At 37.2% G+C, this 26810-nt stretch overlaps 2 protein-coding genes across 2 annotated transcripts in view; both read left to right on the forward strand.

Annotated features, from left to right (window-relative positions):
- Positions 1 to 319: 319 nt before the first annotated feature.
- On the forward strand, positions 320 to 23101 carry LOC120334890 (uncharacterized). The gene is made up of 19 exons (XM_078113301.1): positions 320 to 511; positions 1229 to 1306; positions 2824 to 2894; positions 3653 to 3714; positions 5010 to 5158; positions 6972 to 9193; positions 9769 to 9832; positions 10114 to 10179; positions 10946 to 11091; positions 11692 to 11839; positions 12461 to 12608; positions 13213 to 13329; positions 14561 to 14655; positions 15411 to 15481; positions 17556 to 17716; positions 18667 to 18782; positions 20237 to 20394; positions 21141 to 21275; positions 22090 to 23101. Exons 1-19 carry the CDS (start codon positions 470 to 472, stop codon positions 22190 to 22192), a joined length of 4152 nt encoding a protein of 1383 aa, XP_077969427.1. The 5' UTR covers positions 320 to 469; the 3' UTR covers positions 22193 to 23101.
- Positions 23102 to 24966: 1865 nt separating this feature from the next.
- The window catches only part of LOC120334895 (uncharacterized), a 28743-nt gene continuing 26899 nt past the window's right edge, over positions 24967 to 26810 (forward strand). Inside the window, exons 1-2 of the mRNA XM_078113297.1 lie at positions 24967 to 25035; positions 25381 to 25437. Coding sequence (XP_077969423.1) covers positions 25022 to 25035; positions 25381 to 25437 — 71 coding nt within the window. The 5' untranslated portion in view covers positions 24967 to 25021. The remainder of the gene's footprint in view (positions 25036 to 25380; positions 25438 to 26810) is intronic.

Consider the following 26810-nt stretch of genomic DNA (forward strand, 5'->3'; position numbering starts at 1 on the left):
CTCTTTTTTCTAATTTTTTTAATGCCCTATGGTTGTGTGTGTGAGCGCGAGTGTGAATGATTTGATTCAATAGTTCAGGTGAGTGAACACGTACCACTTCTTTTTGGCAATACCTTCCATCTTATATCTTGTACGTTTTAAACCTTGTCCAAGGTTATGTTTACTCTCCTGATTTCATGAGCAGTTTTTATTAATTTATTTTTATCAACCATTTTATCGCCTATTTTGCTGATTATGGAGTCGAAATAAAACTTGCCTAACTTATCTTATGTGCACACTCTAGTGTCCACTAGCGCAAAGGCGGGAATACAAAGTATTCGAAGTTGTTCCTGTATTCAGAGTTTGCTTTGACAAAATACAGATTGTGTTTTATTTAATTTATTACTGATTATTTTTGGCATTGCGAATGGTTTGGGACTGGTAGACTCATAACAGCAATTGCAATTTATTTTGTGGAATAAATTCGATAATGTCTGGAAGATCTAGGAAACGAAATTCAAGAAGATCATCGGTGAGTGTTTAGGTTCTGAAGGGCTGCATTTTACTGTTTTACTTAACACAGAGGTTGGGTTAAGATTCACATATTTATCCCGGGAGAGGAGAAAGCCCGTAAGACTGCTTAACCATATAGCTGTATGCAGGTATGGCGAACCACGGCCACTCGACCGTAGTTGCACACAGACACAACTGGACAACATAAATTTTAATGTCAAAATGAAAAACGAAGTGAACACAGGTGAGGACAGCTCCTAATTCACAAAAAAAATATGCAACATAGCCTATTTTTAGAGATTTTAACCATCACAGCATCAAGGTTGTGAATGTTCTTTTATTGTTTGCCTGTATTTTAGCATTGTTGTTGTTTTATGACAAACTGATTGCCTGACAGCCGGAGATAAAATTATTTTCTTCCATTCTTTTTTTCTTCATTTAATTACTGAATTAATGATATCAATTTCACAAGTGGAAATGAATCTGATCCTGCAATAAAAATAATCTGATTTACCTAAGGAAAAAAATTTTTACTGTAGCATTCGAGAGTTTTTAGCAAAAAACGGCAATTTTGGTCATGTGACGACCGCGATTAATTTGGATTATTATTGAGACAAGCATGCCGCGATATGAAGAATCTGTCATGGTCCCAGACGCCCCTCGTTTGTGAGACACGTAGAGTGTTTGTTTTATTGAGCCAAATGGAGGGAAATTCAGCCTAATTTTTTTTTTTTAGATCTTGAAGAAAAGTAGTCCAAGCAGACAGGCACTTGACGATCTTGATGCCAATGTTGATGTAACAGAATACACAAGGGTAATTATCAAATCATTCACCTTCTTCAGTTTTTATTCACTAGATCAGTAGATCTCTGGTTGAAACTATAGATGTCTAAAATCGCCAATGTCACTACAGGACTATAGCCTATAACTAACGAATGCTGTCCATGAAAATCCTGTTTTTCACTTTCATACAACTGTACAAGTAAATTAATATTTCTTATCCAAACATTCTTGCAGTAAAATCGTGACCCAGTGAAAAGGATATAGAACAGGGTGGTCCAAACCCAGGCCCTCGGGCCATATGTGGCCCGCCTCTTTATTATCTGTGGCCCGCGTCACACAATCGGAGAGTAATCAAAAATTGGCATTTTGTGTTGTTTCGTAATAAAATTATTCAGAAATTTTTTTTGACATATTGTTACATCACTAATGTCACTGAATTGACTAGTGTTATGGCTAGCTGAGGCAAATAGCAAAGTTGAATGATGTGCTTGGCAGTCTAAATTATTATCTGGCTTTCTATCTTTTTGGTCGGGAAAATATGCTAACAAAATAGGCATCATAGAAAACTAAAAATCGAATGCGGATTCTATTAGCCTGGGATGGCTATGTCTAATAACTATGTGTTTGCACAATAAAAGTGTTTGTTTTGTATTGCGCTGTTTACTTATTTTTGGCACTATTGTGGCCCGCGAACAATGCAAAAATAATTTTGTGGCCCGCGAAGCCGACAACCTTGGACCACCCTGATATAGAATAAAATTATAAGGATAGGTTTTTTTTATGCTTACCCTAAGGAAGTGAAAAACCAACAAGATCAATGATGCATCAATAACTATGATCCAGTTAACAGTCCTTGTTTGGTATCAGGGTATTGGAATACCTAACCAGGACTTTTTGGCCAGGGAAAATGTAGTCCAGCGCTACCCCGACTTTAATGCTTGTGACTTCTTTCAATATATTAAAATTCCGTCACCCCCATTAAGTCTGTATTGTTATGCAAGCGCCCCTTCTCTGATTTTATGTATTATTTTAAATTTGTGAGATTTATGTTTTTCACTAGTTTTAATAATTGTGTTTTGAATCAAAAGTTTAAAAGTAGTACTTTCTGTGAATTTTGTGTACTCATTGAGACCCTAAAATTTGTTACAAGCCCCCCTTGTGTGTTTTGAACGGAAAGTACAGCAATCTTCTTTCACCTATTTATTCCCCGGAGGAATTCAAACCTACACTGGGTACTCAGAAACTGTGGAATATTATTAATATTAATTTAGTAGCCTATTATTTTAAACCAGACTAGATTTCTATGCATTATAAACAGAACATTATTAATGGTCTATGATAAATACAGTAGTGCACAATTATTCGATTCCAAGATGTCCCGACATTAGATTCAATAAAACAAACACTCAAATTTGTCTCTGAAACGAGGGCGTCTGCTGCAACGGCAGATGCATCAGATCGCTCTGCACTTGTCTCAATAATAATCTAAATTATTAATCGTGACTATATTGGCCGTCACATTGATAAATGTCCATTTCTCTATTTAAGTTTGATAATGTCACTAACACACAGACGAAATATTCCAAACGAGTGAGTTTTGCTGACACAAATCAGATTAAGTAAGTAAATTATTCTAAGTTCAAGAAGTATTCAAATATTATGTTATTTAATTACAATGCAATTGTTTATTTTACTCAAAATCCTGCTCCCAACAGAAGGCTTGTTCATAGTGAAAGACGTATAAATTGTTACGTCAAAAAGTATATCTTGAGAACCAAGTCCAATTATCGCCAATGCTTAACTGATAGCTTATTAAGCTCAATAGTCATGTATATTCAATAATTGTTGCTATCTGAAGTACAAAGCCATCCTAATCTGGGAATCAGAACTGAGATGAATAAATTGAAAAATCATAATATGTGTATGATAAATCCCTAATTATAGTTAAAATAATTTGAATATAAAATTTGTCATTCTGAGTGTAATGGGGTGTTATTCAGTTTTGGCTATTCGAAACATCGGCGCTCCAGAAGTATGTGTACCTATATGGGGGTAACTAATTTTGTTCGCCCACTTTACATCTAGTTGTGTGAATTGACATGAGCCTATAGGCAGAGGGTATATTCACTTGGCTAACACAGACAGTCCCCGAACTCGAAATTAAACTGAAAGGAAGAAAATCAGAATAAAATTATGGCCTAACCCTAACCTAGTACACACACTACAGGGGTACCATAGCTTGCACCAGCATGTTGCATGGACTCTCATTGGAAGCCTTACAACAAGCAGATAATATCCAATAATTCATGTGGAAATTTATAGGTAGGGTATAGGTTTTTATCGTACAGTATTTCTAATTTGTTAATCATCTATTCAGAGAAATATTCCGTGTCGCTGACATTGCAAAAGACTGGCACGATTCCTCTGCGTCTGATAATAGTAAGTACATTGCATGACTGTTGTTAGCAGCAAAATTCAAATTTTCTAACATAATTAATTAACTTCGAGGCTGAATAAAAAAAAAATTTCAGTTTTAAATTTTCAGTTTTAGGTATGTCTGTTGAAAGCAAGTACCAAGCTCTCAACTACAAAGAAAGTGTGCCTGATAGGAAAGTTTAATAAAGTGACACTTTTTTTGACACAAATTTTTCAATATTTTGATTTATGGCTGGTTCAAAGTCTGAATAAACCTTATCCCAAGCAGTTAGAGCGCATATCCCACAGAGCACGGCACTTTGGCAGAATCTCATGGTCTAGTGAGAATGACGTCATCGGTATCACCGCGCTCATTAAAATTTTAATGAACGATTATCAAAAATCTTGACCATGTTTATCATGATAAAAATCTCAAGAAAGATGTAAAAAATATTCTATCCTCAAAACGGCTCACTATACAATGAAAGATATCTAGAAAATTACAAAAAATGCAAATTTCTGCTCTGGTGATCACATTCCCCATAAGAGCTAATGTTAAAACTGTTTTTTTTTTACATCACTTTTTTTTTGCGCGTAGGATGGGTTTTTAATGAATAAGGTCTATTTTTGGTCACTCAGGTTGTAATAATTCAGGTAGGCCATATTGGAAAAATTCCAAACCAGGGGTTCTCAAACTTTCATGTCGCACGTCAAGTCTTGCGCCCTACCTCAAAAATAAGTAGCTAATTATAAGAGACAAATAACGGTGCTCCCGAAGTATGCGAACCAAGATGGCGGACATCGGAACGTAACATGGGTAACAGGTTAGGGTTAAGCGATAATTTTTTTCCAATTTTCATTATTTTAGTCCTATTATCAGTTCGAAGACTAGCCAAGAGCCTCCCGTAGTATTTATACCTAAAATTATGGCCTAACCCTAACATAGGACACATATTACATTCCGATGTCCGCCATCTTGGTTTGCATACTTCGGGAGCCCCCAAATAACAGATAGTAAGACGAAAGTATGTTTTATTCAAAAAACATGTTGGGAGTACTTGGATGAAACGTAAATAATAAAAATAATTGAAAAGTTTTAAAAACAAATAAGGCGGGCAGAATCAAATTTAACACATATTTTTATTCCTAATTAGCTTCATGCCCCCCCCCCCCATTTGAGAATGACTGTTCCAAACTGAAGTGAATCTTTGCCTAACAGTGTGCAGATCATTGTGATTGGCAAGCAGATGAAACTATATGATCAAGCCATCTTATCAACTTTCCTCCCCCCCTTGATAAATATAAAAATATTATCTCAGGTCTTTCCAAGTTGCATGATCCAAGTAACCTCACTACACCTTTGATAAGAAAGTCCCGCGACCTGCCAACATCTGCAGACGGAGGAAGCAAAGATATAGAGAACTTAATGAAAGGTCCAATTGTTGGACAAGAAATGGGATCAAACAAGGTATTTTATTTTTGTTGTCAGTTTTCATGTCTTTATGCTTGGAATTTAGCACATCATTCTAAGCTAGAGGTGGGCAAACCACGGCCCGTAAGCCAAATCCGGCCTGTTAGATCAGGGTGGCCCAAACCCAGGCCCGCGGGCCACATGTGGCCCGCGTCGTATTGGCGGGAGAGTAGAAAAAACGCATTTGGTGTTGTTTCGTCGTAAAAATAATTTTTTCGCGAGTTTTAGTAGGTTTTTACCATGATTTAGCTTGATAAATGACAAATAACAAAGAGAGGTTGTTTTGTATTGCACTGTTCACCTATTCTTGACACTATTGTGGCCCGCGAACAATATGAAAATAATAGTGTGGCCTGCGAGGCCGACAACCTTGGACCACCCTGTGTTAAATAATTCAATCTCGCCCGCTTGATGCTGACACAACCAACTAATACCAAATTTTGATGTTTTTAACTCAAAAAAACATCAAGGAATTTGTTAGAATTGCGTTTAAGTTTAGTTTTGGCACAAGGCTTGTTGTTACTTATCGATTTTAATCGGTAAGTATGTTGATAGGTATTTGTTTGTTAGATGGACACGATATCTCACGAAAGCGAGAATAAATCTGCTCCAGATTTTGCATGTGCATTCATCATATGTCGGACCAGAAGCCTATCGATTTTGAATAAATTATATCGTATAATTAGCGAGTTATTAATTAATTAGTGATGGGACACAAAGTGTCACTATGGAGTAAGAGCGCTGTTTTGGGGGATCCCCTAACTTTCGATCAATAAGTCTTCTGTCTCTGACCGATATTCTCGTTTTCCACTTTGATTTTGTAACACTTCTGTTCATAAAATGTAACTTCAACGTCCCACTTAGATGGCCCGCCAGTCTAAGTGGCCAAAGGTTTTGGCCCCTGGTCTAAAAACCTTGCCGCCTCTGTTCTAGGCGTAAACAACATGTATGCCATTGCACCTCCAATTACTCTGATCATGATCAGGTTTGCAGGTTCAAATCCCATGAGTGGTAATTTTGTGCAGGAGTCCTTCTAAACTCTCATTGGGGAGTTTATGTAACCAATGGTCCCCCATTATTAAGTCTTTGCATTCTATCCCCGAATCGGTACTCCTGAAGTATGTGAACCAAGATTGCAAACCCTGGAACGTAGTATGTGTACCAGGTTAGGATTAGATCATAATTTTATTCCAATTTTTCTTATTGTAGTTCTATTACGAGTTCAGGGACTAGCCAAGTGACTCCCGTAGTATTTGTACATGAAATTACGGCCTAACCCTAACTTGGTACACATACTACGTTCCAATGTCCGCCATCTTGGTTTACATACTTCAAGAGTACCCCCAAATCTGACATGGAATGGTGAGTGACAAGACACCATGGTTCGCCATATGATTCAGCTTTCCTGGAGATAAATATGAAAATTCCACCACTATGAATGAGCAGTGCTTATTAATAAGCAATAACTACACTTCAAAGGGTCATTTTTCTGGTCTGGTTTTTCTGGTACCTTTGAAGGGTACTGACCATGGCTCTATGCAAATAGGTACTAGCTTTGTTTTAGAAAGTCTGGTATCTTTCTATTTTGCCATATAGCCTGCTCAATTTATTGAAAAATTAGGTGAGGAGAAGAACGTGGAATTCAAAAAATAATTAGATAGTTTGGAGCTGGAGCCACTGAAAGTTTTTTCCATAATGGTAAGCTTAGCTTTGATAACAAAACTGCGTCCAAAGTACAGCTGCAGCTCTGGTACCCAAGCCCTTGTGGCATCTAAATATCTCTGACTTAATTTTGTTTTTCCATTTCCAGCTTAATGAAACGTCAGAATCCTGTGTAATGGACATGACAAATATCAGTGATGTCGGAATAAGAATCATTGAAAAAGGCAATGAAGCGAAACCTGACGTTCCGCAAAAGTTACCTTTCAACTCAGGGTTTTCGTTCTTTGACAATTCGAAATTAGATTTTGGTCAGACGTCTTCGAAATCTCTTGAAGATAAAGAGAACATAAGAGTTGAAATAACAACAGAATCTGAAGGTTACTACACAAAAGATTTTCTTAAATCACTACAATTGATAGAAACGAAGCCAGACGAAAAAACAAAATCGAACGCTGAAGAAAATGTGACGCGTCCGCACATAAATCCGCCTTCTTACGCGATGTGTCTTGCGGGTGTGGCAGGAAGGAGATCCATTTTGGCTACCCCTTTGGAAACATCGCAAAACGAAAATGACGCTTCAATGCCGGAACAAGTTACATCAGATTCTAAAATTGTAAAATCTAACCCAAATGTGTCGATGGACTTCATGTCCGCTGACGAAGATTTGAGTTTTACGTGTGTCGATCCCAAAAAAACAGAATTTGGTCGAAACGACGCAATGAATAACATGCCTGCTCATGATACTACGAGTGGCGAAGATCTAAGTTTCACTTGTGTTAATCCGGGGAGAGTAGCATCGTCGCAGGATAAGTTAACGGAAAACATGACTATCTTGGATCCCTCCAGTGGTGATGATTTAAGTTTTACTTGCGTGAATCCAGGGAATTTACAATCTACAAAAATTGAACAAGAAAAGGACTCTCCAATCTTGGAACCACCCAGTGGTAACGATTTGAGTTTTACATGTATGGATCCAGTAAAAGCACAAGATAAAACTGGCAATGATGCGTATCCCTTGGATCCCTCTAATGGGGAAGATCTTAGTTTCACTTGTGTAAATCCTACGGTAGCAACGCCTATGTCTAACGCAAAAGTATCTAACACAGATGCAATGGATTTTACTTGCACGACACCAGGCATCTTTAACGCGGAGACGGATTCATCTGAAAATGATGACATTTTTGTGCCAGACAATCAACCTTCTTGCTCAAATCCTGATGAAAAAACGCGCCGTTTCGTTTTCGGTTCGGACGAGATGGACATCACTAGAACAGCAGATAAAACTATAGATTGTGGCAAAGAGGACATCCTTGTTCCTGATACTCAACCAATGAGTGGTCTTGATAATGACCCCACAAACGAGGAGATTCTAGTTCCTGAATCCCAGCCAATGAGTGGTCCCGAGAATGACCTTTCAAATGAGGAAATCCTAATTCCTGATACCCAGCCAATGAGTGGTCTCGACAATGACCCTATAAATAGCGTTGAAAGTGGGGATATTGTAAACGAAACAGTTATGGAAATTGGGGCTGAAGATTTCTCCCCTGAACCTATTGTCCAGGGAGGTATAGGCAGTAATGGAGACCAAAATGATCTAAATAACGAAGAAAATTTTCTCATCCCTGACACACAAATGGAAACTATTAGGAATGGATTCGAAGCAAACTCAGCTCCAGAGATGTTACCTCAAATTTCAACTGGCTCTAACACCCCACCAAGTGATGAAACTGAGGATATTGACGTTTGGGAAACATCGGCTTTTAAACGAAAAATGGCTCGAGCAAGAAATTCTATCGGATTATACAAAGCGAGACAGGAGCGAGAAAATTTACTGAAAGAGAGTTTGTCTGAAATGAAAAGCCCCCCTGAAGCTATGGAAGTATTGCAAGAAAACATTATTTCTCACCCTACTCTTATAGTGGAAGATACAGATTTGGGTGTAAATTCAAACCCTGTATTTAACGGACCAACGATTCCAGTTATAATTGTCCCTGAAACACCAAGTTTTTTAGATAACGAAACCAACCAAGAATTGCCTGTCGTGAACTCATCAAATTTAGAAACTCAGAAAACTGCTATAAAAAGGCCTCAAAATTCAAGTATTTTCTCAAGTGCAACTACAGAAGAATCGTCTCCTAATTTAGAAGCAACCAGACCTCATACTGGCTCGGTAATAAATCCAGTTGTTCCTTCGAAGGTTCCAAAAATTTGTACAGAAGAAATAGGGAGTGATTCAAATATAAAAGAAATAGAAAAAAGCAAAGCTGGTAGTTCTGGGAAAGAGATAAGCAAGGAAAACTGGCTGGGAGTTGGAAACATTCAAACTGGCATGAATTCGAGTACCCTAAGTCAAGATTCAGTCCAATTACGGTGAGTCTTACTTGTTATATGTTAGGATTTACATGTTTATCCCAAGGTAGAGGGAACGGTGCTCCCGAAGTATGCGAACCAAGATGGCGGACATCGGAACGTAACAGGTTAGGGTTAGGCGATAATTTTTTTCCAATTTTCCTTATTTTAGTCCTATTATCAGTTCGAAGACTAGCCAAGAGCCCCCCGTAGTATTTATAGCTAAAATTATGACCTAACCCTAACCTAGTACACATATTACATTCCGATGTCCGCCATCTTGGTTCGCATACTTCGGGAGAGGGAACTCATTTTTATTTCCTGCCTGAATCAAGAATCTGACTCATTGTACAATAAGACCTTTTTTTTCCAAAATTTTCATTCTTCAGCTCAGATTTTTATTTAAAATTTGTCTTCTTACTTGCTAGTTGTTACGATCTAATTTGAAAATAAGAAATCTCAGAGCCCTCTCTTCCAAAATTCCTGACTATTCCCCTGAATCAAGAATCTGAATATCACTGTTTTGTGAGACCCGGGATTTTTTCGAAATTTTTCATGCTTTCAACTCAGATTTTTATTTAAAATTTGTCTTACAGAATTACAACTGCACTAGACAAATCAATAATGGAAGAAATCAATCGGAACCAGATGCAGAAAAAGGTAAATATTGCCTTACTCTATTAGACTTTCATGTGAATACTGATTTATCCCAGGTAGATATGACATGGATATCGTCTGTGCAATTGGCGCACAATTAACCTTCACAGGCTCAATCTCTCTGGATTGCATAAATCTTTGTCATTGCAGTGTGGTCCCCCCCCCTCCCCCAATGAAAATTAGTGGCTACCCACTGAATCAGGGAACCGATTATCGCTAAGAAAAAGAGCCACATGCCAAAATTTCATCTCTGATAAACCTAACCAGCCTTTTTTTTATCGCAGGACCAGAACATCACGGTTGACGAATTTCTACAGGACTATGCCAACATTAACATTAAAAACCTAAGGGTATGGTATCTATATATACGCAAGATAAAGTATCACTTGATACCTGTTTTTGGTTATTAACCCTTTTTTCCCAATAGACTAATCACTAATATACGAATTGCGGTATTTGCTGCTGCCGCATTTTTGTATCCAACCGTTTACTATTTATAGTTATAATGCGAGTATTAATTTATTTTAAAATATCAGTATCCAGGGATCACATAAATTTTAATCAGTTCAAGGCAAAAAAAATATTTTCAAAATTTTTAACTTTCATTGTCTTGAGAAAATGGTATCAAATAAAATCCAATAATAGTACAAAGGGCGCTCAAGAAGTGTGTGTACCAATATAAAAATAACTAATTTTGTTTGCCTACTTTACATCAAGTTGCATAAAGGGACTGAAACCTATGAGCAGAAAATTATTCACTTGGCTAACACAGACAGTCCCGAACTCGTAATAGAACTAAAATAAGAAAAATTGGAATCAAATTATGGCCTGACCCCAACCTGGTACACATACTACGGGTGTACCGAACAAAGATAGTCCAACATTTAGGCTACAATTTTGCTTTTTTAATTTTCATCGTGCAATGTGGCGGGGAATTCCCACTATTCAAATACCTAACTAAAAAATAGAATAGGATTCGGTATTCTGGATTCGATTTAAGTATTCTAGAATAGTAAATTATTCTACACTGCCCATCTCCAAGTCATATGACCAATTCAACCATTTCTCAAGAATAGCTCTTCAATTTTTACCCTTAATGAATCTAATTTCCTACAGAGAGCAAGACAAAGTATCGTTGTACCATCGTCCGCAACTGAGCAGCCGAAAGGTTTAAAAGAAATGTTCAAAGCTGTAAATTGGACCGGTAAAGAAGTCGCCATTAATGAATGTTTTGTGAATGAATTGAAGAAAAAAGTAGAATGGTATGTTGAGGTTTTTGTTTATGTATATTTTTTTAATTCCAATTCTTTTTGTCTTGCACAAGGTGATGTGAGAGCGACAACTGATATACGAGTACCGGTAGCGACTAAATTTGGGAGAACCCCCTTTTGAAATTTTTGTGAGAATGTGAAAGACATGTGCGGTTGCATTTTGTTAAAATCGACGATTGTTTTTGTTTGGCGTGTTATTTAGGCAGCAAACATCTTTATTTCAGTCTTTATTCTCCCTAAATCACAAATTTCTCTTCACATATGTCTGGTGCCACGAAGAGGTCGATAATTACTATGGTACGGTGTGTCTTGATTTTTGTTTGTGTATATTTTTTATTCCAAGCAAGAATTCCTTGAACAAGAAAGCCCTGTGTGAGCCGCCACTGATATTTAACGATATGTTATTAATGAAGCAAAATTTATTAGTATGAAAAAAACGGGATTATTCCGGGGGGCTTGTATGTGAGTTTGGCTTATATACGTAAATATACCTACACAGTAATAAAAAGTGGGTGCATTGAATACAGTTGCCAATGAAAAGATTTTGATTCTTCCAAAAATAGTAGTCTTTTATACTGCACTATCTTTCAGGTTGGAAGGAGATATTGCTAAAATTGAAGAAGAAATGAATAAAAACAATCCGGAGATTTTCAACAAAGTTCGAATCGGAGGAGACGAGAGTGAGGAGCTCTGTGAGAAGCTGCAGAAGATGTTCTCATGTTGCAAAATGTTGGGAAAGGTGGGTGATGGAAGTTTCATGTTCGATTCAGGGCTTCGAGCTGTTACATTTTGTTAGAGCCAAGCTTTGCGGAGCACTTTGAGAGCCTATGATGTAATTAATAGATTGTTGAACCTGACAAGAAGCGTATCAATAGTAAAAAAGACAAAGTGGGAGGTTGGGCATGTCTTCACTGGAGTCAGAGATTCGGAGTTCGAGTCGAAGTTTTGAATATGCAGAGTCGGGAAACCATATTTTCCATGATTTTATTGTAAAAATTTGATTTTCTTCATAGTCAAACTTAAAACTACCGGTACTCAACACCCAGAGTCGAAAAGTTTTTTAAAATCTGGGTAAAAGTAAAAAATTTGTTCAATCTCGAGTCACTTGTAAAGTCACATAATTGACACAATACAGGGTTTTCACTGTTCATGAAGTTTCTTGAATTTCAAAGGGGACATATCGATAGTCGATACCATTTATAGTTTGTTGGCCCCAATTATTGTGTTGAATGAAGTGGGAAAAATGATTAAAATAATAAAAAACTGGGTAAGATATATTGAGAACTGACTTCATACCAAAATTGAAATTGTGAAGGGACTTTAGGACCACTGTTTAAATTTATTTTATTTTGTTTCCAAGGCATATTGGAAGAGAGATGCTTGCAAACTGTACAAAGGATTACATCAAGCTTCGAAACAATATTTAGAAGATGATTTAGCGCCTGTGACTTCTAAGTTAGGATTGCCGCAAGATTTAATAAACTTGGCACTGAAGGAGATAGAAGAAGGTATAATCTTTTATTATTCAACGTAGGATCGAATTACACTTTTATCCCGGGGGAGAAGCTTAATATGACAGCTTAATATATGCAGAACAACAGCATACTTGGAAGATGTTAATAGGCTTATACATCGACATAATTTTAAGTTACTTTTTCATTGTAATGGGTCGTTAAAAACATTGACTCACTGCAGATTCCTCAAGTTTTTCCTTTTACATTAACGCCCTCTTCCTGTAGAGAAATCGTCTTATATCAGGGGTGGGCAACATACGGCTCGCGGGCTGGGTCCGGCCCGCAGACTGTATATCAGTACATTATGATATTACATTATCACACTTTTAGTACATTATGATAAATTCATTATGTGTTTTTTGGTCTCTAATTTTAGTAAAGTTTAAACTTTACTTTAAACTCGATTTATAATTTACTTTCTTGCATTAGCGAATAAATATGTGATTGAGATATTGAATACTATTCATGTTATAATCCGGCCCACCGAGGACTTTATTTTCCCACATCTGGCCCGCCGACTAGAGAAGTTGCCCACCCCTGTCTCATATACATATTCATAAAATCCGCCTGTGCTAAATTTTTTTATCATTTTTACTAGCGAACAAAAACCTGGATGAAATGATTGAAAATTACGAAAGCAGAGAAAAACCTCCAGCAGAGGAACAAGCTAATTTATATGAAGAAAACCAAATGAAACTCGATGAATTGGCGAAAGGTATAGTTTCAAATTATATTGAATATATAACGAAATGATTAGGGCTAGGCATATCGATTCAAATCGAATAGTAAATTATTCGAATCGGTTCAAATCTAAATTTCAAATCGCCGCCATCTTTTTTTTTTTATTTCAACCAATGGTGGAGGTGAATTCCCTAATTTATTTTTCATTGAAGTCATATTTTTTCAACGCAATTCTAACATACGACTATTTTCTGTAGTGAGTTATTGATAAAACGTTTTATTATTGTGTGTGAAAGCTCAGTAATCTATCTGAGTGATGTATTCTGTCTTCAGTAATTCATTTGTTGAGAGGACCAATTACTATAAAAAAGTCGCTTACAATTATATATTTCCAAGTATTCGAGATTCGATTCCATTCGAAAACATTATTCGATTCAATTCTGAAATCACAAGGTATTCGAAAATGCCAAGCCCTAGTAATGATGATCCCTATTTTTGCACAAGCAGCACTAGCTAGGGAGCCCGGAGTTTTCAAACGGGTTTTGTCACAGTCACTGCTCGATAACCGGTTTTGGTTGTCCACGACTCCCCTTCTCCAGTAAAACTTTGTAAATAATCATTTCCTCGTAATTTGTGCTTGTGATATTTTTTTCCACTGGTTGGAAAAAATAAACTTGACTTTACAAATTTGGCTTGTTTCTGAAATTTCTGAATTTTAAATAATATGGTGTTAGTGTTTTTGTATCTTTTGCTTTAAACATTGTGTGCACACGCAGCAATTTCTAGGCAGGGTCACAGCCAGGAATACTTAATAAGGGGGGGTGAAACTTCTAATTCTGAGATAGACCGAAACAGCCAGCTGGTTTTCAAGAGTGTTCAGGCATGTGACTCAAACCAGAGATTTAAACTTGCAATGACAGCATGGTGAAGTCTACCAGTGGTTCCCAATCTATTTATGGTTCGTAGCCACCTTTTGGAGGCTTTTATCACCTAATGCCCCCCTATTATCCCAGTGGTATTCTGACTGGTAGATTCCAAATTCCATTATGTTCAAACAATTCATGATCTACGAATTGAAAAACCAGAGGTTTTCTTGTCAAGTGAAAAGTAAAATCAGTTTTAAGCCAAGCATTGTGGCCCCCCCCCTTTAACTGCTTTGGGACGACAAATTTTCCGCGTTGTGAACTGCTGGTCTAGGCCATCTTGCCCGCGATTGGTCTTTTTTACCAGCTTAAAAAAAATAAACTTGACTTGCCTTTATTCAGAGCATGAAGAACTCCAGAAGTGGAAGCTAACATCGACCAAAGAAAAATTAGAAATACAAGAAAGGAGACGAAAATTGATAAACAGGATTTTAAAGGTATGTGGTCATGTTTACATTTTTGCTTGCGGTTTTCAAGAAGTGTTGTAACATTTTAATGAAGTACAATGAGCCACTGATGTGTGAATTGCTATTTTAGATAACTAATGTTTGGGGTGCACAATTGCTTACCCAGTAATTCCCAAACTTTCAGAAAAAAACTCGTGAACAAAAAATTGCTGGCTCTGAATTTCTGATCGTTTATGTGTACTTTATATCTTTTAAAATTGTAAACATGTAGATTTAAGGAATAAAAAAAAAGTCAATTCTTATTTCTGCCTGATTTTTTTTTTGAGATACTAAAAAATCGGACGTATGGGACCAAGATGTCGCCCAACCTGAACTCAGGTTGTGTACCAGGTTAGTGTTCAGGTTGTGCGACATCTTGGTGCGCATACTTCAGGAGCACCATAAACTAAAAATAATTAGATGGTTTGGAGCACGAGCCACAAAAATTTCTGGCAGCTCCATCGAACAAGGCTTCATTCAGCTCAACCAAAAATGTAACGGCACCAGGCTTCCTCTGGTTGTGTGTTGGATTCAGATCAGGGCGCTTCTGAAGTATGCGTACCAAGATGCCATACACTGGAACGTAGTATGTGTACCAGGTTAGGGTTCAGGTACAAATACTACGGTAATCACTAGGCTAGTTTCCGAATTTATAATAGAACTAAAATAAGGAAAATTTGAATAAAATTATGGCCTGACCCTAACATGATACACATACTATGTTCCGGTGTATATTTTCTTTACAGGGGAATAATGAAGAAAACGAGAGAAGGAAGAAGCATAAAGAAGTAACTGAAGCCCTAAAATCATGGCGAAGGTATGTTTTAGCCTTATAAGCAGGGATTCCATTGATCTGGAACCCAAAATAAGGACAACTGGAAAAATTTCTGAATTGGGAGTAGGAATAGCTGGCTTTCCCATGGCTCCAGGTTAATGTCACAATTACAGACGTCACAGTGTGCGAAGCACTCACCCTTCAAGCTCCGTTTAACTTTGAATTCTTTCCCGTACTTATCACGAAAAACGTTCTTACGTTTGCTTTTTTTAAATTAAGCTAAAATAACCACCATCACGACAAAACCTAAGGATCGCCACACTAACAATAAGGGACACACAAGCTAAAAATAAGCAAAAAAATAAGGACAAACCTTAGAAATAAGGACGGTATGGAATCCCTGCTTATAAGTTATAAACCAGCTTGCTGGTCTGAGATTATTTTCACCCACAACCCCTGTCAGGGGCATAGCCAGAGGGGTGGTTAGAATAGGATTTACATATTTATCCTGGAGGAGAGGAATGCCGATAAGACGGCACAATCATATGGCGAACCACGGCCTCTCGTCCGGTTACCAGTCCAGGTTGGGTATGGGATTAGTTAGCCAGTTATTTGTTTTCGAAAGCATGGACTTGATAGTGGAGGAAGCCGTAACCGACCAGCGGTTACGTGAACCGCCCTACGGCGGCGAGGAGTCCAGCAATCCTCTCGCACATGATCATTCCCGCATGGGATTCGAACCTACAAACCCACGGAGGGTAATCAGAGATGCGGTGGCGAGCGTAGCACGATGCGCCACACTGCCGAGCCAACGTGGTTTTGGGGGTCGGAAATTCCCCCCTTTAAATGTTAAAAGCATCTTTCTGTCTCATACCTATTAATTTTTCCTAGCTTGAGACACGTTTCCTGGCGTTCGGCTTGCTAGTTGTTTCGATCTAACTTGGCAAATAAAAATTTCATTTATTTGTTATGATTGTTAGTCTAAGGTGTGTGGACCAGCTACATATCTAGAGTTCGTTATATGGCCACTGGTGAAAAATGTTGCACACCCTTGTAATAAAAAAATTCAACGCAATAATTTTACTGTGTGGGCCAGTTACAGATAATAGACTTGGTTACTGCGACTGGGGCTCAAAACTTGATATGAAAAACTATGGATAAAAACAGTTCTATGAATAAAAGCTCGTCCAACAACCAGAATAACATTCGGTAATAAAAAAAAGCACAATGTAACAATCTGGATGAGTCACGGAGTGACATGTGACTAGTTAGGCTGTATAATTGGGCTGATTCCTGAAAAATGTTTGTTGTACATTAAATTTTGCATAAATGTAGAGATCAATATCTCTGGAATACAGAGACAAGTTATTATAATTGATATGACATGAAGCTTTTGACGAAATTTGGTTGATATATAGCAGTTATTTTATGCATTCATCTTTTTGTCACTCTGTGACATCACTTGTTTTGTCTCGTCGTTTGAAAAATATTTGGTTGAAAGTGAATTATGGTGTAAATACATCAGTGTTACTGCTACCAATTGGCATTCTAAAAATAGCAACCACCAAGACCTTCATATGGTAAAATTGGTTAAATGTGTGAAATGTAACTCCGTGACATTTATGGAATTACTGTAGTCTTAATTTCAGCAGACACAAGCAGGCGGGATCGGACCCGCGAGCAGTATTTTTGCCTACTCCTGCTTTAACGGAGCCAAAAGAATGAATGCAAAAAAATAATTTATTAAGTCATAACTCAAATTAAGGTGCTCCCGAAGTATGCGAACCAAGATGGCGGACATCGGAACGTAACATGGGTAACAGGTTAGGGTTAGGCGATAATTTTTTTCCAAATTTCCTTATTTTAGTCCTATTATCAGTTCGAAGACTAGCCAAGAGCCTCCCGTAGTATTTATACCTAAAATTATGGCCCAACCCTAACCTAGTACACATATTACATTCCGATGTCCGCCATCTTGGTTCGCATACTTCGGGAGCCCCCAAATTAATATGGTACCTAGTGAAATTCTTTGCTAGTGACCTCATTTCGGGGAATCCTGGCAAACGTTAATATTCGATTATTATCATATTTGCTTCAAGCCTCAATTATATTCCAGGTACTGTCAGTGGAGGATAAAAATTCACTCAGAGAGGAAATTGGAATTCAGCTTTCTTTATAGATCATTATCTCTAACTGTTGAATTTGAGAATGAAGTTGAGAAATTTGAAGCCGGGAATAAAGTTGTTTCTTATTTGCTGAAAACTAATACATTACCAGGTATGTGCAAACATTCAAAGGAACATAGGAAAGTATTTAATATACAGTATAACCCAGACTTGGACAAAGTACAGCCCGCGGTCCAAATCCGGCCCGTTGGGTAATTCAATCTGGCCCGCCTAATGCTGCCACAACCAAACTGAAACCAAATTTTGATGTTTTAGCTGAAAATAGCTCAAGGAATTTGTTGAGATTGCGATTAAATTTAGTTTTGGAATGAGGCTTGTTGTTTTCCACTGTTGCTTTTGTAACACTGTAAATATTGTTGATGAAATGTAACTTTTTACGTCACACTTACATGGCCCGCCAGTCTAGGTGGGCAGAATATTTGGCCCCTGATTCAAAAACCTTGCCCGACTCTGGTATAAACCTCTACTTATAAAATTAATTCATTTTATAAGCAGAATATTTTTTAGTAGAAACGCATTTTACCCAATAAATGCCTAAGTCTGCTTTAACCCTCGCAAAACTCGGATATAATATTTGTATGAATTATAAAAATGGTTGAAATCTTTAACAAATACATGTTAGAATTAGATTACTGCATAATAAATAGAAAAGGTATTCATGGAAAAAAGAAAGATCTGAAAAAATATGGGATAAAAAGTATGAACGCTAAAAATTGTCGTTCACTGAATTTTGCGAGCAACTGAAACTTAGTGAGATGCATTGTACGTAACCGCAGGAACAAACGGGCCAATGAGATGACCGTAAGTTGCTGGGCGTCAGTCAATGGCAGCGCAACACTGGTGCTTAAATGGCAGGCAGCTCTTTTTTAAATTTTCGATTTTCAGCCTTTCGTATTCAGATGCATCTTTCTTTGTTCAGTATAATATTTCTACAAAAAGACTTTGCGAACTTGGAAATTTCATATTCTGTGTCTTTCGTTAGTAGAAGTACTATTGTATATTTAATATTTATTTATTCATGTCTGATTATCTTATTTTCAGGAAACGTAATTCGATCAGAAGTAGAAAATTTTAAAATGTATCACAAGTTCTTCAAAAACTGCATCGATTTTTCTCAATTGAAAGAAAAATACCCAGATTTTGGTTCTTTGAAAATGGTAAGTATGCTTATGTGGAGGATATTGTGTATTGAACTGTGAGTCCTTTCTCCTTGTTTACTTCCTACTTCGGATCCGTATGTGTCAATGGCCATAATGATGCTTTCCACGATTTAGTATATTTGTAAGCTATTTTCGTTATTTTATAGTCGAATTCCTGCAGTCAAAACAAGATTTAGCTTAATTGAACAGCGAATAATTATTGAAACCAAAGCTTACAAATTACTTCCATGCAAAGAGATTATGTTATTTTTTTTATGCTTAATATTTAAACTATTGCTCTAAACAAGCTATCTGTTATGGGAGTGCTACTATTGTGGCTCTCCTATTTCGATTTGCCTAAACATTGAAATTAAATACCAAACTTACAAAACTATATAAAAAATTGAAAATAATGTTTAAGTAATGTATGTTAATGTAAAATAATGTATGTTAATAGATATTTGTCTGTCTGTCTGTTAGATGCACGCGATATCTCACGAAAGCGAGATTGATTGTGCTCCAGATTTTGCATGTGCATTCATCATATGTCGTACCAGAAGCCTATTGATTTTGGATGAATTATGTAGTATAATTAGCGAGTTAATAATTAATTAGTGATGGGACACAAGGTGTCACTATGGAGTGAGAGCGCTGTTTTGGGGGATCCCCTAACTTTCGATCGATAAGTCTACAGTCTCTGACCGATATTCTCGTATTTTACTTTTATTATCAATCATCTCAGATAAGATCACAGATTTTATCGCTGTAATAGCGAACCTAGCGCTGCTTTGCGAGTCGCTGTGCACGCTGTTATCATGAGAACATAGGCATGGTTAGAGTTGTAGCTGTTGGAATTAGCATTATCCATGACTAGATATAAGCCATTTTGCACCAAATATGAGTCAATAAAAGGCAATATTTAATGTCACCAGAAAGAAAGTCAATCATATTATGCTTGTAGTTACGTTGGTCGAGTCAATGATTGAATTTAAGCCATTTGTGTCATCGGTGGCTAAATTTAAGCCATTCCCACAACAGCATAACTTAACGGCTATATAGAAGTCAATAAAGAACTAATGGGTATACTTGAGTCATATATGTATGTATCATTCAGTATTTATAGACAAAAGTCACTGGCTATATTTGCGTCACTTTTCCAGCAGTTTGGCTTCTTTAATTGATTTTGACTTGTCTGTATATTTTCCTAATGAACATAAAAGAAGCAAAGAATCCAGTTGTGCCGGTGAGATTCCAAAATGTAAGAACGATAATGAATGTGTAGCCGAAGTAAAGGAGTGTTGGGATGAATGCCGTGATTTCAAGCTGTAAAAGAAGGGAGTGTCATTTCATTTTGAGTGCAATCAGAGTTATGCTGAATATGCCGACTCATTAGTTTCCCCCCCTAAACTCTGCTTTTATGCTAGGATATACGGTAGCTAGTAGTAGTAATTAACAATTTTACTTTATCACAGCTCCTACGACAAATGTCCATTCTCTCCTCAGCAATTGATGAATTGATAGAAGACATTGACTGGATATCATGCCAGTTTGGATTATGTTCATGCCATGTTACTTCCGAAGATTGTTCCATTACTGTATGGATTCGGCCAACAATGACTGGAGTGGATGGGTAATTGGCTTTAAAATAAAACGAGCCAATTCTATTTGTATAATTTAGAAAAGCAAAACAGCGTGTCCATAAAGTCTCAAAAAAAAATTCGAGTTTCATAGAGAATTTATCGATACCATATAATGTTTTGGTTCTCACAGATGTATTAAATGAAGTAAAAATACCTGAACAATTACTGATTGAAAAAACAACAAACTTTGTTATATTGTGAACTGATTTCATATCAAAATTAAAATTGTAAAGATACTTTATGGACACACTGTACATGGGGACACCTTGTACATTAAAAATTTGTTGAGAACAAGTCAAAATATTTTCATTCAAAACTTGTGATTTTGGTTGATCGTCAGATAACTCAGCCAGGCTGGTTTCGCTTAATTTCTGATAATGTAAAAAATGCAGAATAATTTAAAAAATGTCTGTATTGTTTATTTTGCATAACCGAATTCGAATTTGGCGAATATATAATGATTTACAGACAATATAATTTAAAACATATTATTTACCTTATTCTCCACGGCGCTCCAGAAGTGCGTGTACCAATATGGAAGTAACTAATTTTGTTCAGCCATTTTACATCAAGTTGTATAAAAGGACTGAAGCCTATTGGGCAGGTGGTGTATTCACTTGACTAACACAGACAGTCCTGAACTCGTTATAGAATTGAAATATAGAAAATCGGGGTACAATTATAGCCCAGCCCTAACACTACAGGAGTACGTTCTAATCACAGTGTTTTTATTCAGTTTCAACATAAAGTTGTTCTTTACAAATCATGACTCAGCTCTGCGAGATGACTCGGTACTTTCTGTTCTTAAAAACGGATGCCAGATCTCATCTCATGAATTCATACCTGGAAGAAGACAGTTGAAACATGTTGGGTGAGTTTTGACTTTATTACTTATCGATCTTAATTGGTAAGTATATTATTAGGTATTTGTCCGTTTGTCTACATGCGATATCTCACGAAAGCGAGGTTGAATCTGCTCCAAATTTTGCATGTGCATTCATCATATCTCGGACCAGAAGCCTATTGATTTTGGATAATTTTTGCCGTATAGTTAGCGAGTCATTAATTAATTAGTGATGGGACACACGGTGTCACTATGGAGTAAGAGCAGTTGAATCGAAACCGCAGACATACACACTCATACAATCATCGAGACATGATAAGGTTTGAAGTAAAAAAAGCGAGACTTATAAGATGCGCTTTTGATTAAGCCCTTGAATGATATCAGACAATGCATACGGTTAGTGACTATTTTCATGCGAATCTTCATGCCCGTCATTTCATCCAGAATCCCTGTGCTTTCGCTTTAGATGTAACTGTTTGTATAGTGCAGCAGCTGTTAACTGGGGGTCCTTACCCCCTCAAAAGGACCACAGATCAGTTGGGGGAGGGCCACAATGCTAGGCGCAAAGCTGATTTTATTTTTCACTTCACAATAAAATTCCCCATTCTTCCTGGTTTCATTGCTTGATAAGGTTGTTACCACGGTGTTTTCACTTTGTTGAGCATGAATTGTTTGAACATAATGGGATTCTAAATCAACCAATCAAAATTCCACTGGAATGATAAACGGGCGCTAAATGTCTCAGACAGAAGGCCACGAGCCATAAAAAGGTTCTGAACCACTGGTATAGGGCCTTGTTCATATTGAAAACGCTTAACCAGAAAATCTTATTCTGTTACAGAAAAGCTGAGGTTGCTTCTATGCTTTCATCCGTGGCACCTGGGAGACATCACCTGAAAAGATCAGTCCAAACGGTGTTGAAAGGAGCCAACAATTCAGAATGAAGTTCCAAACTCTTAAAAGTTTATTTCTAACTGCTTCAGCTTTGGTAGAGTTCAGAGAGTTTATTTTACATGAAATTTGAAGTCACATTGAACAAAATAACTCTATTTTTGATAGTTCGGGAATGAAAATTGATGTTTCTTGTTAATTTCATTGAAAAATGAGGGTGCCCCAGGAGTGTGTGTACCAATTTTGTTCGCCTACTTCACATGAAATTGTGTAAAGAGACTGAAAACCTAGTTACTCCTGAAGCATGTGTACCAAGATGACGGGACACCGGAACATAGTAGTATGTGTACCAGGTTAGGGTTGGGCCATAATTTTATTCCATTTTTCCTTATTTTAGTTCTATTACGAGTTCGGGTACTAGCCAAGTGACTCCCGTAGTATTTGTGCTTAAAATTATGGCCTAACTATAAATGGGTACACATACTATGTTCCTATACTATGTTCGTCATCTTGTTTTACATACTTCAGGAGCGGCAAAGCCTATGGGTATATTCACTTGGCTAGTACAGACAGTCCCGAACTCATAATAGAACTAGAATAAGGAAAATCTGAATAAAATTATGGCCTAACCCTAGCCTGGTAAGCATACTACAAGAAGTGCCAAAATGAGGATATGTGGTCTGGTGAAATAACAGTTCAAGCATGTTGAAAGTGTGAACTCTTCAGCTTCTACATGAAGTTATATGATCCAAAATATATTCAGCTCAAATATTTTGGCTGCAAATGTTGTCAATCTACCATTCGTACAAGGTGTCAACCCCTAAATATCTTCTAATTTCCTACTCGATCAATCAAGACATGTATTTCTATTGTATAGGATGTTTTGCTCATATATTTTATACATACTTTTGTTTGTGCTAGGATCTTTAGATCTATACTAATACAAAGTAGTCATTTATGTATTCGGGGTATATGGTAGTTTCAGCTTAGATTTACTGGGTCAGTGGTTCTGGGGACCGGGGGCCCTTGCCCCCTCCAGGGGGGCAATATGCCAGACGCAAAACGTCCTCCTTCCTAGTTTTGTGGCTCGATAAGGTCAAGTATAAATACTGCTGTAAAGATATACAAAGGGTTGATAAAAGCCTTCGAAAGGGGGACACGAGATGTAAAAGGTTGAACCCTGGTTTCAGAAACTTTCAGGTGTAGTAGATGTGGGGAATCAATTCTTTCAAGGGTAGAATGAGATGAGTTAGTAAGTCTGGCAAGCCCTAACTTCTTGTCCAACAGCTCCACCCAGCGATGTTAAGAAGAGTCCAATCTCTTGGAGAAAACCCCCCTTCCTGTGTGATTCAAATCGCAAGGGGTAAGTAGTCACTGGGGCTAGGCATTTCGAATAGTAAATTATTCGAATCGCCACCATCTTGTTTTTTTCTTTCCGCCAATGGTCGAGGTGAATTCATATCGCCATCAGTCCCGACATCTCATCCAAATTAGAAAGCTTTGAAGAACGCAAAAACACGTTGGTAATAGAACAGAAAGATCGAATATATTTGGACTGTAGAAACAGAACATTGTATAACGACTGTGGGGTCGGGCCTTCTTTTAGAACGCTTTTCAAGGTAGAATATTTCGACTTCTTTTATAGGATTGGATTTACCGGAAAGTCGTTAAGACAGTTTAATCATATGGCGAACCACAGCCTTTTGTTCGTAACTAGTCCTCGCACATAACTATCCCCAAATGGGACTCGAACCTGCGAACCCACGCATGGTGATCAGAAATGCGTGGCGAGCATATTTCTGACGCTTAGCACGATGCGCCACACCGTCGAGCCAAGCAATAAATTAGTTGAGTTTGATGCGTGATAAAAAAGAGACTACTCTTGCATACATTCTCATAAAACTTTGAAAACAATCCTAAAATGCCATCGCACTGTGCACAGCACATAAAATCGAAATAAATATTCGTAATTTTGTTATAAATCGACTTTTTTGTGGCATTTGCACTGGAATTTTCTACGACCCTGTGGCACTCAAAGTAACTATTAATATAGTCACTTTGGTGGCACCATGGACCTTTCCCCGACCTTTGACCCCCGGAAAATTCTTCCTATACTTTAGCATTGCAAAATTTTCAGGGCTATTTTAGGAGTGCTTTTGCGAGTTGGCGCCTGTAAAATGGGGTATGTGTTTCAAACCATCATTATGATTCATCGCACACAACAATCTGTTTTTTAAAAGTACCGGTAAAGAGTTTCAGGCTAGGGTAACACAGCTATTTCTACACTAATTTTTATTACTGCAATTAAATTAAAACTCCTAGAAAGACAGAGTGATCATTGAATTATCTGAATTTTATTTAAGTTTCCGAAACAAAACTGAAAACTAACGAATAAAGTTCAAAAACGCGAAAACGAGGTAATGTTTACAACCACGCTTGAAAATCTGTCTGAGTGACTAAAGTGTCTGAGCGGATGCCAAAAGGGGACATTGTTACGTCACTTTTTGCATCTTGCTGATTGACCAATGTCACAAAGTAAACAAGGAAGTCGAGGCTCGGGGAAAGGTCCATAGGTGACACTATAGGTAGATCTTTTATTAGATATTAATGTTCTTTTGTTATTGTCAAATCAATTTTAGTTTTTATTTTTCGCATCATATTTGGACTTTTCAATATTCAATGTCTGAAATAAATAAATAAACGGGGTCGAATGTTGAAATACAAACTATGAACCCGTTTCGCTTCACTAACGCCGCAGTTAGATAGCGCTTTTTGATTGGTGTATTAAAGGGGAATTACCTTTTCGAATTCGCTTTAAAGCAAAATATTGTGGTCGCTTTGCAGAAAGTCGTAATTATTCAAGAGTGTATATTCAGGATATAATGAAGCCAAAGAGGTAGGTACCGGTAACCTTGCCGAAATAAGTTGTACAGTCTGACAGGTGCCGGTATATTGTTTTGCACTCACAGACTCATGGCTACATGGCCTAGGCCAGTAGATTCAAATCAAATTGCACTAAATATGAAAGCGGACTGGTAAAATATTATTGATTCTAATCCTCCAAACTACGGTACCTTACCATACTTGAAATTCAAAGTATTCCAATGATACAGCCAGACAGTGTATGTCAACTGTATTTTCAAAAGTTGGATGGGATTTTTTATTTCAATCTTAAATACAAAAATATATATTTTTGGTGTAAGAGTTTTTTTTCAACTTCAATTATTTTTTCTGTTTCCAGTGGTACAACTCGACTTCCAAGACCTGAGAACAATGGAAGGAAATCTCTCATTGCAAGGTACAGAATTCTTGTATATTTGGGTCTGGTCAGTATTGTATTTTCGTACTTTATAGCAGGGCTACTCAACTATTTTCACCCCAAAGGTCCATTCACAAAACTTCAAAATTGCTGGGGTCCGGACATTACAGAAAATTTATTTCATCAAATAAACGAAACTTCAAATGCAATATTGAATTAAATACAAGAGCAATGATTGGCTCGCAAATATGGACACAAATATCGCACATCGGTACCAGTACGGCAAGCTGTAATAGCTGTGTATTTAAATTGTATCAAAATCACCTAAAACTATAAAACGATGCTTATGCAGCCAAAATAAACAAGCAGAGCGGTCCAAATTTTATGGTCGAAAGGTCCGGATTCGGACCGCGGTCCGCAAGTTTAGTAGCCCTACTTCATAGCACGGCACAGTTCTCGGTTCTGAGATTAATTAAACCCCACATTTAAAGACATTAATTATACCAGTGAATGCCAATCCCTCTTTTACGAGACAGTCTGGCGACTCCTTCACAACAAAAATTTCTGGATTTCGATCAGTCGAAACGTTACAGAAATTTATTTCAGTATTTGTGACAGTGTGCATTCCCAAATTGTATGAAATAAGAATGTTGCTAAAATTTTTGGTCTGAAATATAGTTTTCTGAGAAAATTTTAAGGGACTGGAAATATTTATGTCGAGAAATAAATGAAGTATTATTAGTTGGAATGATGTCACACTAACAGCATAAGTCAAGGTTATTGTACGCTTAATACAGTACAGCACACTATCCAAATTCCAAGAATTTCCCTCCATTTGGCTCAATAAAACAAACACTCTATGTGTTTCACAAACGAGGTCCGTCTGGGGACACGTCAGATGCTTCATATCGCGCCATGCCTGTCTCAATAATAATTTAATTAATCGCGGCTGTCACATGATCAAAATTGCCGTTTTTTCTAAGAACTCTCGAATGCCACGGTAAAAAAAATTCTCCTTTGGTAAATCGGATTATTTTTTCCCAAGGAATTTTCAATGATGACGTTATTAGATTGCACTTTTCTGTAGTATTTTGCGTAACTCCATTATACTGTAATATTACCGATATTGAGGGACAACAGTGTCCAGACGTCTCCCAAAGGAGGGGTGTCTGATCATCTGTAAAATGAGTTTCTGAATCTGAAACGGGACAATGTCACCCGATCTGTATAGTGCGCTGTACTGTAATAGGTCCCTAGGTGTGAATGAGGGGTCTAGTATATATAGTTCAGTACCACAAGTACTTCCAGTGGGCGTAGCATAACGAATTTTGCATATGTTATTATAGGGCTTGCCAAACTATAATTACGATCGTCCAAAATGACACTATACCAGACAGTGAATGAGGCCCGAT

The sequence above is a fragment of the Styela clava genome, chromosome 1 (genome assembly GCF_964204865.1).
Source record: "Styela clava chromosome 1, kaStyClav1.hap1.2, whole genome shotgun sequence".
NCBI classification, from domain to species: domain Eukaryota; kingdom Metazoa; phylum Chordata; class Ascidiacea; order Stolidobranchia; family Styelidae; genus Styela; species Styela clava.

Bases quoted from the DNA above. Each gene is read 5' to 3' on its own strand.
- LOC120334890 (XM_078113301.1), top strand. From the start codon at position 470: ATGTCTGGAAGATCTAGGAAACGAAATTCAAGAAGATCATCG. The intron at 3,715-5,009 runs GTAAGTACATTG...ATATTATCTCAG, and splicing joins TTCCTCTGCGTCTGATAATA to GTCTTTCCAAGTTGCATGAT. The intron at 18,783-20,236 runs GTAAGTATGCTT...ACTTTATCACAG, and splicing joins ATTTTGGTTCTTTGAAAATG to CTCCTACGACAAATGTCCAT.